This window comes from Amblyomma americanum, chromosome 1, assembly GCF_052857255.1.
Source record: "Amblyomma americanum isolate KBUSLIRL-KWMA chromosome 1, ASM5285725v1, whole genome shotgun sequence".
In the NCBI taxonomy this organism is placed as follows: Eukaryota; Metazoa; Arthropoda; class Arachnida; order Ixodida; family Ixodidae; genus Amblyomma; species Amblyomma americanum.
This window is the reverse complement of record NC_135497.1, coordinates 130,016,801-130,030,535: the sequence shown is the minus strand read 5'-3', so window position 1 is coordinate 130,030,535 and position 13,735 is coordinate 130,016,801. Positions and strand designations below refer to the sequence as shown.

Genomic DNA, 13,735 nt, shown 5'->3' with positions numbered 1-13,735 from the left:
CACTGACATAATTCCTGAGGCCCATACAAATCAGTTCGAAAAAACTTTCTTCTAGATGTGCGCCAAATTTAGCTCGACGGCCTCCGCCGCGGCTGTCTCGTGTTTTAAGTAGTATGCATTCACATGCAATGGTACAGTCGCGAGTTAAAAAGGTTAGCACGATGACGTCACCGGAGCAGGCAACCGTAAGCACCACCTGCTTTTGTCCCACACCTTACTGTTGTTTCGGTCGTGTGTAACACAGTGGACTGTGGCGTGGAAGCTGTGATGCCAGCGCATTTGACAGCTGGTGATATCGCTCTGTCGTTGAGTAAAAGTAAGGAGGTCTGGAATTGAAGCCACGATCCTCCAACACAGCTTGAACATATCGTGCGAAACAAGCTCTAGGCTTGTTGGTTAGGTAAAAAGCATTCTGGAATATTCTTGCGTCTAGAAAAGTAATTTTGAAATTACAGTTCCAAGAGAGACAAAATAATATTGGACAGTTCATTAATCAATCACTACATACTTCCTATGGCACTAAAAAACGATGGTGTCTTTGGAACCAAAGTTGTTCTGTTTTTTTTTTGTTGCTGCTGGAAGAATTAACTGAGCAATCATTTTCAATGAATCAGTTCCGGTAGTGAGCCCAAGACCGCTACATATAGCGTGCGGTCCTCTACCCATTGTGCCATATACGCCGCCAGTAGCTGACGATTGTTCTGTCGGTGTAGATATTATGACAAGTTTAACATTTCGTGTAGTCTCCAGGGTCACGCCCTCGCGTAGGTGCATACGCGGTGCTCCTTTTTGAGACAGCAGGTTAAAAATATTGGTGGTTTAAAGTAATGATACGTCGCCCACCGCACTGGCTGTCCGTGGTAGTGGTCACTACCTAAATTCTGGGATACACTTGGCGTAAGTACCTGCGAAAGTAAGGCGACTACACGGCGCGCTGCATGCGCAAGTCATGGGCTCAGCTCTCACTGGTGGGGCATGTTGTTCCTTATTTCTTGGAATTATCTCCAATCTCAAATCATTGCACAGTTACTTCCAATTTGCGATAGTAAAGCAGAATAGGAAGAGAAGCAGCAGAATTTCACTGTGCATAAATTGGTTGAAAAAAAAACACTGGTTTTAGTAAGGTACACTCTCGTACTAGTTGGTTCAATTGGCTGTAAAAGAATCGAATGTACTGATCCGGAGTATTGGGGTTAAACACGACTGCAGCGGCCGCGTGTCGTGGAGGCAAAATGCGAAAAAGCTGCCGTGTGCTGTGTGATATCTCTACGCGTTAAAGATCCCCAAGCGCTCGATATTATTCCGGAGCCCCCACTACGGCACCTGTTTCTTCTCTTAGTCACACCTTTGTCTCTTCTCCTACGGCGCGGTTCAGGTGTCCGCCGAAATGTGAGAGAGATACTGCGCCATTTCCTTTCATCAAGAACCATTTTAAATCTAGACATAGCACGGGGACGTCGTGCTTCACCTTTTACCCTCCTCTTACGCCCGGCCCTGCCCCCCCCCCCTCCCAAATGTTGGAATGTTTTAATGCGGCAGCATTGAAGGTCCCGTTCACGAGATAAGACGGCGTCTGTCCGTCCGTGTCACGAAAAAGCAGGTGGCCACCAGCCACGGACAGGTGGTGAAAACCTGCCCTCGGCATAGTGGACAACCAGCACACCATTACATTCCGCATCTGATCTTGGCCAAGAAACAGACAGCCTCCCGAAGACCTATCTGTTCAAAGAAGGGCCCTGCGGGAGCTAAGGAAGAGCAACCTGGGTCTCACAAGCCCCACTCGTGGCGGTGTTTGAAACAGCCACCTGTCAGTTCACTTTCGCATCTCTTAAACGCTGCGCCACAGCGGCAGGACTTGTGCGGGGACTCCCCGCGATTTATGAATCTATGAAATATAAGGAGAACTTGTGTGGGACAGACCTTTAATGCAATCGCTTTGGAGTCTTTAGAGTAGGTTAAGTGTTCTCATAGTTTGTGTGCACATTGTGCAAGTTTGTGTGCTGTCCGTTTGTTTTGCTTGGGTTGTCCCACCTACCTGTTCAAGCCACATGAGAGCTCGGCTCCCGGCTGAATAGACAGGAGGACTCATCGTAAAGCATCGCGTTGCGGCAGCGTAGGACACTGACAGCATACGCAAGCAGGGCTGCAAGAAAGATGATATCGTTTCCAATATCAGTATTTTGGTACTATGCGAGACGAAGGGGCGATCAAATGCGGCTTCATGTTCCGTAGAACTTTCTTGCCACCACTCCGTACGATCAATTTGTGTACGTTTCACGAGCGAAAAACAATAAAAGTTGGAATTGCATCTGCCAGAAAAGTCATTGAATCTTACTGTGTAGTAGTACATAAACCATAACTGAACTCATTTCAGATGAGGACCTGAAATAATCAAATGTTAACACTAACAGAACGAGCGATGGTGGAGGCAAGTGGCGCAAAATCATGCAATCCCTGTGAGCTTCCGTTTTCAGCATCACGCTGATAGCCATTTTTTTTCGTTTACAGATTGCCTCGTCGCCTGGCAAGGCCCGCACCAACTCCGTCCAGGCCACCGTGAGTTGTGACGGCAGTCTCTGCATGCAACAGTCGTTCACAAACGCGCAAACTGCGGCTGACAACGCTGTACAAGGGTGAACAATGGCATGTCGAGGAACCCAGGGACTATTTTAAGGAGGATAATTTAAGGAAGGCCTAATTCAAAACTTTGAACCGAGATATTTTGTTTGAGACAGCTTCATTGCCGTCATTTGTTCTTCCTTTTTTTTCCATCATGGTACTAAGTAAACCAAATCCTTCAAGGATGGACCACAAATGCACCTTCACCGCACCTTGAGATGGACGGCGAGCTAGGGCGTCCATGAAAAGTGCTTTTCGTTCCATATTATGTGCCGGTTCGTCGCCAAAGGTAGAAAACAAAAGTAATGGTTGACAATGATGAAACCAGAACTGTCTCTATATGTACGTAGAACATATTGTAGTGATGGCAGCTGGCGGAATCTCCTCCCTCTTAAGCAGACCGACAGAAAATAAACGGGTGCGATCGCTCTTTTTCTCTGCACAAGAAGACAGGGCAGTATGTGTACATTGCGCATGCAGTTGTCACTTTTGCCAGAGCCGTTGCTTAGTTTCCTGGCTACAAGGAGATAAATAGAGGACGGTGCACGATGCCACGTATTACTCCCGCGTGTGGCTGAGTAGCAAGCGAGAGAAGTAGGAGAAGGACAAGATAAATTCTCTTTTCATGCGACGAAATTTATCTGGTTAAGTGTCGCAGAAATCGCAAACAGAAAAGAAGCCACATCTGGGCGTGCTGCGGAGGCTCGTGCACTTCTCACGCCTTTCTTGCGGAGCCAACGCTCTGCGGTGCGCTTGGTTTTGAATAAATGAAAGGCGCAGTAACTGTCTCACATCTCGGTGGACACCTCAATGACGCCATTGGGAAGGGAGGAAGATGGGAGTGAAAGAAGAAAGGGAAGGTGCCGTAGCGGTGGGCTGCGGAATAATTTCGGCCACATAGGGATCACTAACGTACACTGACATCGCACAGCACACGGGTGTCTGTCCGTTTCGCCTCCAAAGAAACGCGGCCACCACGGCCGCGTTCGGACCAGGGCACTCGAACTCAGTATCCGAGTGCGCTAACCACTGAGTCACCGCTCCATGTTCCCGAGAGCAGACGAGGCTCGTCAGCTGGGAGGTCGGGGGAGAGAGACGCTAAATGGCTGCGAAACTCCGCGGTGTGCTTCCTATCAGCACACTCAGTTTACTTTCTATTATCATAGATTATATTTACTTAGCGGTTCTAGGCGAATAGAACATGGTAATTAATGTTTACTAATGCCTTATTCATCAGTACAAAGAAAAAACACGCAGGACAAAATTAAGTGTCCTACTCTTTTAAGATTACCAAAGAGAATCGCATCACAGGTCTTCAATTCCAAGTTTTTCACTGTATATTAAGAGGAAACGCCTTTGCGAAATATGTCACACACTGTTTCCGTGAGGGGCACATACTTTGTAGACGCGGGGCAGCACAGCAGCCCAAATATGGTGGTTTATTGGCTATCCACCTCTCTTTACAAGCTCGAAATACTTTAAATATTTTTTTATTAATCCTTCTCTCGTTTAATTTTCAGTCCGGTCATTACCTTGCACATTTGTGGTCGTGTGACTCGGAAGCAGTTGGTCACTCAGTCGTCTCCACATCCTTATGAAGCCATTCTTGATCAATCTCAGCGCTGGATTCTGTTCCGCAATTCGTCGTGGAGCGCACACAAAGCCTGCTATAACCGTGCACGATGAAAACCACTTAATGCGCCGAAGCGCCGGAGTTACCATGCTGCACAACTGCAATGTATGCGGCAAAATGCAATTGCAGCAACTCACTGCATCTGCCCTGACTTTCAGCAATGGCCTATTATGAATGAGGTCGACGCAGGAGTCACAATGCACGTTACGGCTACGGCACTGTGTCTCAGATAGCACGAACGTTCCTACCGCAACGAAAACGCAGGCCCCAGAACCCCGCGTGCAGGATCGCGCCGTCCATCCGCAGTTTTCATCGTGAACGTATACATAAGTGTTAAAAAATTCAAAGGGCACTGGCGAAAGCATAAGTGCGTTATCGTGACCGTTCGAACTCGACACAGGTTGCGCACTGAGAAATAAAACGAATACGCGCCTCCGAACGCCGATTCCACAAACGCTGAATCCATAAAGGTCCGTGCGAAACACTCGGGCACTCGATTTGAACGCTACTGCGGCCGCGGAAAGCGAAGCGCTGCCAGAACGATTAAGCAACTTGTTTATTCGGCATGCTGGGGCGTACAGAAGAAGCCCCCATTTTCTTTGTTTCGCCAATGGTCACAGCAAGCGTCAAGACTCACCCAGAAAACATGGTAAAGAAATATCCACCGGCACCATACAAGGCTTCGCCAGCTTTTCGGAAATATCCAAGATATCAAATTTCAGAAAGTTTGAAACAACATATAAAAGGTCATCCAACGCGCATCGAAGAAGCGTTGCACGTCGTGCAGCAAGCATGAATAGAGATATGAACAAACGTTGCGCAATATTACGAAAAAACTTTCTCAAGCTCACGAACATAGGCACAAAACTAACCCCACTGTAGGCTGAGAATAGAGCGCACGCACTGTCTAGAACAAATTATCAACCACTCACGAAAGTAATTCCAGGCACATAGGTGCCAAAATTTACAACGATCGCCTGATTTCACTACGACGAAACAGAGGTTGTGAGTGCGACTTTCACTGACACTTTTTGTACCGAGCTTAAGTGCACTTCAGGGCCCCGGTGTTAAAAGTGTTACCTTACTTCTACCCTTGTTACCTCCGTACGATTTGCGTGGTCTTCAACTGCATGGTAGAGAGAGGTTGGTCAGATGGTCCTTGATAATCAGAAAGTGAACATGGCAAAAAAAAAATCAGCGTGCTTGCCAACATTTCGACAAATGGACTTGTCCCCTTGTCGAAACGAAGACAAGTCCAGACGAAGAAAAAAAGTCTAGTCCAAACGTTGGCAAGCGTCTTGTGGTGCTCCTGAACTGCAATGAAGCGGACACCAGAAGTTGTTTCCATGAATTATGCATAATACAAATTCCCCGAGTGCTCACTTAAACTGTGTTTAAAACTTCTGATCTCAATTTCATTAAAATCGTGATTTATCGTATATTACCTGTATAACATTGTAAAACGCCATCTGAAACATTGGTCGGTCATAGAACCCCACTTAGTGCGAGACTCAGCCCTGATACCTGACCGGTGAATAATAAGGATGCCACCTCTAGGCCAGGTCATCCCCCGGATAGGCCCCCAACTGTACACCCTCCGGTGGCAAAACCACTGTAAGCGTCTTTGAAAACCTTCCATATATTATCGGTTAAAATGTTTTGCATCCTGCCGTCATTGTATTCTCCACCGAACTGAAGCGTGTAAGAGGGGCGTTATGCCTACCAAGCCGTGACCAGCGACAGTGCGCCAAATGCGGCCAGGCCTCCAGCAGGTTTCACTCACGGCTGACGGCGGCGAAAGTATTGACTCGTAAGCTGTAATTGTCCCGAGACAGAAGCGGTTGCGCCGTGCATCCTGCTGTTAGAGGCGCTGCTGCTCTCCCGATGGGTGAGGACTGTCTCTACTCAGGGCTACGAGAGTGGGGCGGTTAGCACACAGAGTATAGGTGGCTGCTGAGTAAGAGAGCTTAGGAAAATAGGACGAAGAGAGCATGGCGAACTGAACGCACCCGGGAGAAATACGGGCATATAATGGCTATACTCCAAATCACTCTGCGCTAATTGGTCCAGTTGCCGCCCCTACCGGCCCTCCAGAGCCGAAGCACTAAAATGTAAGGAGACCGCAGCGCCAAATACGCGAGCGCGATCACTTTGAAAACTTCTTACGAGCGGACTGTCACGTCTGCAAAGTCCCTAAGTTGTATCCAATCATGCAAAGCCCCGCCTGGTCCCGCAAAGCCAACACCACGACATCCACTAGCGAGGGCACCACCGTAAGAGTCTTCTAAACTCTGCAGAATACCGCCCTGATGAGGGCATGCGCGTTATAATGCGATATGCCTGATGAACTTTCTGCTTTCTTCTAGGACGACTCCCCAGCCTCGTTCGGCCTCAACGGCCAGGCCACGGTAAGAAAAACTTACATTCTCCTCACTGCATCACTGGGAATGCTCTGAGGAAAATAACATACATTTTTTAAACTTTATAGGCGGCCCCCATCAGCTGCACCACCCCCTCCGATCTCCCCGCATGGGACCCCGCCACCGTAAGCGTAACCATGTCTCGTGGATTGAAGTTTACAAGCTGCATGAAGCATGCCTTCGCTCACCTCAGAGCCCTTCAGGTCCTCGGTGCTGGCATCCACCACCGGTGGCTAGATGACCATATGAACGTCATATTCTCAAATCCTAATCTCTCTTTGACTGATGACATAGTCCAAATAAATTTTAATATCTAAAACGATGCAGTCAACAGCCCCCATTTTCTTTGCTTCGCCAATGATCACAGCAAGCTTCAAGACGCACACAGAAAATATGATAAAGAAATATCCACCGGCACCATACAAGGCTTCGCCAGCTTTTCGGAAATATCCAAGATATCAAATTTCAGAAAGTTTGAAACAACATAGAAAAGGTCATCCAACGCGCATCGAAGAAGCGTTGCACGTCGTACAGCAAGCATGAATAGAGATATGAACAAACTTTGCGCAATATTACGAAAAACACTTGCTCAAGCTCACGAACATAGACACAAAACTAACCCCAGTGTACGCTGAGAATAGAGCGCACGCACTGTCTAGGACAAGCTATCAACCACTCACGAAATTAATTCCAGGCACATAGGTGCCAAAATTTACAACGATCGTCTGATTTCACTACGACGAAGCAGAGGTTGTGAGTGCGACTTTCACTGACCCTTTTTGTACCGAGCTTAAGTGCACTTCAGGGCCCCGGTGTTAAAAGTGTTACCTTACTTCTACCCTTGTTACCTCCGTACGCTTTGCGTGGTCTTCAACTCCATGGTAGAGAGAGGTTGGTCAGATGGTCCTTGATAATCACAAAGTGAACAAGGCAAAAAAAATCAGCGTGCTTGCCAACATTTCGACAAATGGACTTGTCCCCTTGTCAAAACGAAGACAAGTCCAGACGAAGAAAAAATGTCTTGTCCAAACGTTGGCAAGCGTCTTGTGGTGCTCCTGAACTGCAATGAAGCGGACACCAGAAGTTGTTTCCATGAATTATGCATAATACAAATTCCTCGAGTGCTCACTTAAACTGTGTTTAAAACTTCTGATCTCAATTTCATTAAAATCGTGATTAATCGTATATTACCTTTATAACATGTGGGTTTCTCAGTAGGCACAGGCCACTACCCACCGCGGGTTCGAGCTTCGCGCGAGCCAAGGGCCCCGATCAGCCGTCACCACACGCACCCTGGGGCACCGCTGCGGCGGCGTTCAACCTCTGCAGAGAGGAGAGCGGCTCGCCGCAAGAAACAGGCCTCCAAGTTCACAAAGGAGACGTTTATTGACGCCGTCCTCCAGCGGTACATACACACACTCAACAGTCACCCCGTCCCGGGGCGCGCTCAGAGCAAGGCTCCGGTGCACGCTCGGGGCAACAAGAGAAATGCGCGCCGCTAGCACGCCGCTGCAGGAGATTGTCCCCGCGGCAGTGCTGTGATCTCTCTCGTGTCGGCCGTTGGGCCGTTTGCGAGAGAGAGTGGGCAGTCAACGCAAGGTGCGCCTGTCAGAGGTCGTTGGACTCCTGGATAGGCTCGAGCCGCGGCGGATCGAGGACCCACGCTGGCGAGCTCGAATATGAACTGGTCCGAACGGCAGAGGCCGGCCCGGACGAACAGTAACGTACGCACCTTACGCTGTCTCGGAGGGGTCTCTCTCTCTGGGCCCCCGCTCGGACGGTCGCGCGCCGCGCGACCACCCAAAACAGGTCCCGAATTCCCGCCAAAAGTCACCAATGGCAAAGGCCCTTGGGAAGCCGGGGGCGGAGCTGCGGCCGAATGGCAGCGATTAGCCACCACCCGTCTCTCCGCCGCCCGAGGCGGGAGAAAGGGAAAGAGGGCGACGCGGGATGCCGCGCAGACGCCACGGCGGGAATCTAGCCAACACCCTCTAAATACTTTCTTCAGGCCTCTCCAGGCCCTCCTTTCCACACGCGCTACGTCACGCCAAGTGTCCGGTCAGGCTGCTCACCAAGCGCGGCTCCGCTCCGCTCGGTTGTCTCCCTCGATGTGCTCGCGCTTGCCCGGGCAAGCACAGACACGAACGCAGTCTTGCAGTGAGCGTCTAGCTGCTGCTTGAGTCTTTCAGCCTGGCGTTGGGTGCATTTCCGTTCGCTCCTCGCACGGCTGTGTCTGTTTCGTGTGGCCGTTTCTTGTGTGGCGTGCGTACCTGTGCTAGCGCACGAATGGGAAACTGATTGCCTGCCGTGTAGCGAGTGCAACTTCGTGAAACATGGGCCGGTGCTGTGTTCCCGGGTGCCGCGGGAACTACCAGAATGGTCCCAAAGTACGTGTTTATTGCTTCCCAAGAGACGAAGTACGAAGAAAAGCCTGGTTGCGAGCCATTCCACGGAAGGATTTCACACCTACAGAGCATTCGAGGGTAAGACTCTGAAATATTGCTTAATAGGCGCTGGTAATTATCTTAGTTGTGAGCTGTCGCTCCCGGAAAGGCATGCTGTCTTTGTAGGCAATGATATCACTTCTTACACTTATGTATGAATTGTCCAGGAAGCATTTAGTTCTGTGGATGTGCATAAGGCTTGTGTAAAAGCTGTGTAAATATGTAAAGGCTGTTCACTATTCAGACTCTTTTTACTTAGTGTTTTAGGCAATGGAGAGTCATGGCGAATGGCCTTGCTTCATTTTCTCGTGCAGGTGTGTGAACTGCACTTCCACGCAGGCGACTTCATTACGACGTTGTCACACCAAGATGAACTGACAGGGAAAATAATAGAGGTGAAGCGTGACAGGCTACAGTTGAAGATTGATGCTGCGCCTTCTGTTTTTCCAAACTGCCCAAAATACTTGTCCTCAACGCCTGGACGGAGTGAATCGCCAGAGACGAAAAAAGCAAGAAGGGAAAACGCTGCTTTGCAGGAGGCTATGAGGAAGTCACTTCAGTCTAATGAGCTTGAACAGAAAAGAAACAAAGTTTCATCTTACGAGGAGTTCAAATCTAAGTTGCCTGGAATCTGCAACACGAAATTCTGGACCGTTTCTGTCGATGAGCAGTGCGTTAGGTTCCTTCTCATCGAGAATGATCCTTCACCTAATGTGAAATGCGCCTTGGTAGTTCTCCCTGATCTGTCACTTTCTGTTTTCTTGAATGGAGTGAAGCTTCTGTCGCTTCCTTCAGGCAGGATTCTGCCAGCTCAAGTATGCGACACCTCCAGCCTGTCCTTGCTGCTAGAAGAACTCGAGATAGGCTTGCATAATATACCTGAGGTGACGAAAGAGTCGAAACATACTAAAGTATTGCAGTTTGTCGGTTCACTGCTTGCAGACCTCATTGAGGACAGTGATACGACGAAAGAACAGTCTTCTTTGCTGAAATTTCTGGTTGAGCAGATAGAGCTTCTCCTCGCGAAACAGCATGTGTATAGCGCAGAGCTGCTGGTATTCGCCAGTATTTTGAATTCAATTTCTCCTCACGCATATCACTTCACAAGAGCTGCATCAAGAATCATTCTGCCCCATCCTTCCACACTGCGCCGTGTTTGCTCAAATTACAAAGCTGACCCTCTTGTGGAGCAAAATCAACCGCACTGTCTCTCCTACATCCGAGAACGAGTCAAATCAATGAAAGACCACGAGAAGACAGTGACCCTGATGATCGATGAGATCCACATAAAACCATACTTCGACTACAAAGGGGGCACAATAGTAGGATCGTCGGTTCATTCAACGGAACCAGCAACAACAGCCCATGTGTTCATGGTACAATCACTCCTTTCTGCAAACAAGGACGTCATTCACATATTACCTGTGAGCAAACTGAGCGCAGAAATTTTGCACGAGCATGCTAAGAACATAATCATTAATGTTGAGAAAATGGGGCTCAAAATTATCGCTGTGATAACGGACAACAATGCTCTGAACCGCAAGATGATGTCGTTATTTGCTACAAGTCCTCAGGTGAGCATTGTCTATCCCCATCCAGCCGATAACGCTCGCCCTCTTTTCTACGTGGTCGATCCTGTGCATCTCTTGAAGTGCATTAGGAACAATTGGATTAACCAGAAAAACCCTGGAACATGCCTCTATTTCCCTGAAATGGACTTGAGTGGAGCAATGCCCGAAGGGCCTCCTCGTATGAAAGCTGCTTCTTTCGCAGCTGTGCGGCAGCTTTATTCTTCAGAGAAGACGTCGCTTGTGAAGGCTGCTTACAGACTGAACGCAAAAGCCGTGAATCCAACCTCAATGGAGCGGCAAAATGTAAAGCTCGCTCTCGACGTCATTAATCAGTTTGTTTCAAATGCCCTCAGGACACATGGTTCCGCGTTCAAGATTCCTCAAGCTGAGTCGACTGCTCTTTTCATTGACGTTATCCTCACATGGTGGCAAATAGTCAATGTTAAGACCCCTTGCAAAGGCCAGAGGCTAAGGGACAGCATGCAAGACCCTGTAAGGTCTGTTGATGACACACAGTTAGCTTTCCTGAGCGGCGTTGTGGACTGGTTGGACGCTTGGGCAAGAATAAACATCACCAGTGGCTCGCTGACGAAAGAGACTCACAGTGCTTTGCGACTGACATGCTATTCTCTGGTAGAACTCTCGCGCTACTGCTTAGAAGAACTTCACTTCAAGTACGTACTGCTGGGCAAATTTCAGACGGATGCGCTAGAAGACCGGTTCGGCCGTTACCGCCAGCTGGCAGGATCACAGTACCACATTTCCGTGCGTCAGCTCTACGAATGTGAGAAGAAGCTTCGTCTTCAAAAACTTGACATTTCCACGCGAGGAAACAGAGTTTGAAGACGTAAGTGAGGATCTTGTCCCATGCAACTTTTCTGTGGCTGTCAGCGACGACGATATTACACACGCCCACTCTGACATGGATGCTATTGTCTACATTGCAGGATACGCTGCTCATGCTGCTTTAAAGAAGCTTTCATGTTCTGCTTGCTTCAGCACATTGGTGATTGAAAATCGAGAGATCGAAGCGGAAAATACTGCCATGATAGCTAACCTGTCGAGAGGAGGGCTGAAGTTTCCCCAGCCATGCACAGTTCACATGGTACTGATGACTAAACTAGTTGCAGAGAAGTTGTCTTTTGGAGCAACCGCGGAAGATTTTCTCTCCTGTAGAAATCAACGTGGTGTCGTGATTTCACAGACGATTTCCCTCCTGGACGAACACGACATTGAGACATGTGAAAATGGCCACACTGCACAAACTCTCCTGCGCTTGGTAGTACGCGTTGCAACCAACGTTGTTCTAAACAACTTTTGCAAACTAAGAAATGATGCCATACAAGACAATGCGCAGCAGAAGGCCGCAGCCCGGAAAGCAGCAACGCTTAAGAAGAAGTAAGTTTTATTCCCAAGCAATAAAAATGCTTTGCGCACACTTCATTGCTGGTGTCTCGTCGTTTTTTATTGTAAGGGTCAGATTAGCTGTACAAATACTCAACAGCGCAACATTATTGTGAGTGTCATTATTGCTGTGTGTGAAAGCTTTAAGCAAAACACAATACAGAATAAAACTAACACAATGCGCAGTAGACGGTTTTTTTTTTTTTCAATGTTCGCGAACTTCTACTTTAACAACTAGATATACGCATGTGCGGTCTGTGCGGATGGATTTTACCGCACGGCAGACATCATGTACGTGATAGAACCTAATAATTAGATGATTAATTGAAATTAACTAATCAATTTTTTATTATAATGACCAATAATGCGAAATTGGCGGCCGTATGCTAAATTGTTTATTATAAAAAACTGTATTAGCAGCTCGAACTTTCTTGACAATAAGGTGTTCTGCAATAAAAAAAATATATAAAGCAGATAAAATGATAGCCTAAGGCGCGCACAAACTAGCGAATTTCTTTTCTGCAGCAACGACAAAAATGAAAATGAAGGAATCACTTATAAGGCAGCTACGTACGGCAGTACCCGAATAGTGCAGACGGGCGCGGCGCGCTGAAATCGCGGAGCGCGGGGCCTGCACGGTCCCTTGGCGTGACGTTACGCGGCCGGTGGAGAGGCCTTAGCATTGAGAGGGTGTTGATCTAGCAGGCTTCCCACATCCTCCTCTCCTTAAATGCCCTCATACCCATCGGCGAAAGCATGCGGCAAAATAAAAAAATAAAAAAATTAATCCATATAAAACTACCACACTTCAGTTCCAGCCATAAACTCAAAAGACAAACAAGAACAGAAAACAAACAACACTTGCATACATTTCAAGGAGACAAAACTAACTACACTGTACATAAGGCCAGCTGACAGGTGGCCTGCAGCCTCATAATGTTCGGTGGTGCGGCCCATTGGGCCTGTCGGCGGCCAACTCACGCTTTTGCTGCCTTCAGGGTCCCGGTGGACGATTTATTAACGGCGGTCCCATGTCCTCCACAAGGTCATCAAAGTTGAGCATGAGGACGTCGACGATGCTCGACGATCCCGAAGAGGACCCGCAGCCCGACACCTCCTCGCCGGTGGACCACTTGCCTGGCCGCCGCTAGGCGCCGGCACTCCGGTGCCAACAGCGCGGCGAACACCGGGCTGGCCTCCGCCCGCCGGCGGGAACCCCAACGGGAAAGGGTGCTGTCCTTCCTGCCCCCCTCTCGGCGTTGCCTTTGATCTTGGGAACACGCACATCATCCCAGGCACGCACCGGCACAGAAGCGGACATTCATCAGTGACAACGACCCGCTTGTCGGAATCGTCCCGAGGCGCCGTGGCAGGGGTCAAAGGACACACAGACGCACTCTTCACACAAAAACCATGCCGCGAGACACTCGCTCCTTAATGAGCAAACCACTCCCCAGCCGGAAGGGGAGACTTTCGCCGACCCTTCCGCGAATCAGCCGGTCCCGTGTTCGCGAGGAAGGCCGCACCCGTGGGGTCAGAACGTAAATGAAAAGAAGGCGCGCTGTACAAAAGGCCATCTCTGCGCTACAAGAAAAGTGCAATCGCGAGTAGGCTGAAGTTTACATATGTACAAGTCTGGTTTAA

At 48.7% G+C, this 13,735-nt stretch overlaps 1 protein-coding gene across 1 annotated transcript in view; it reads left to right on the top strand.

Moving 5' to 3' along the window:
• Window positions 1-13,735, top strand: part of LOC144113685 (uncharacterized) — an 81,990-nt gene that overhangs the window by 39,965 nt on the left and 28,290 nt on the right. The window contains exons 13-15 of the mRNA XM_077646925.1: window positions 2,509-2,556; window positions 6,619-6,660; window positions 6,741-6,797. Coding sequence (XP_077503051.1) covers window positions 2,509-2,556; window positions 6,619-6,660; window positions 6,741-6,797 — 147 coding nt within the window. The remainder of the gene's footprint in view (window positions 1-2,508; window positions 2,557-6,618; window positions 6,661-6,740; window positions 6,798-13,735) is intronic.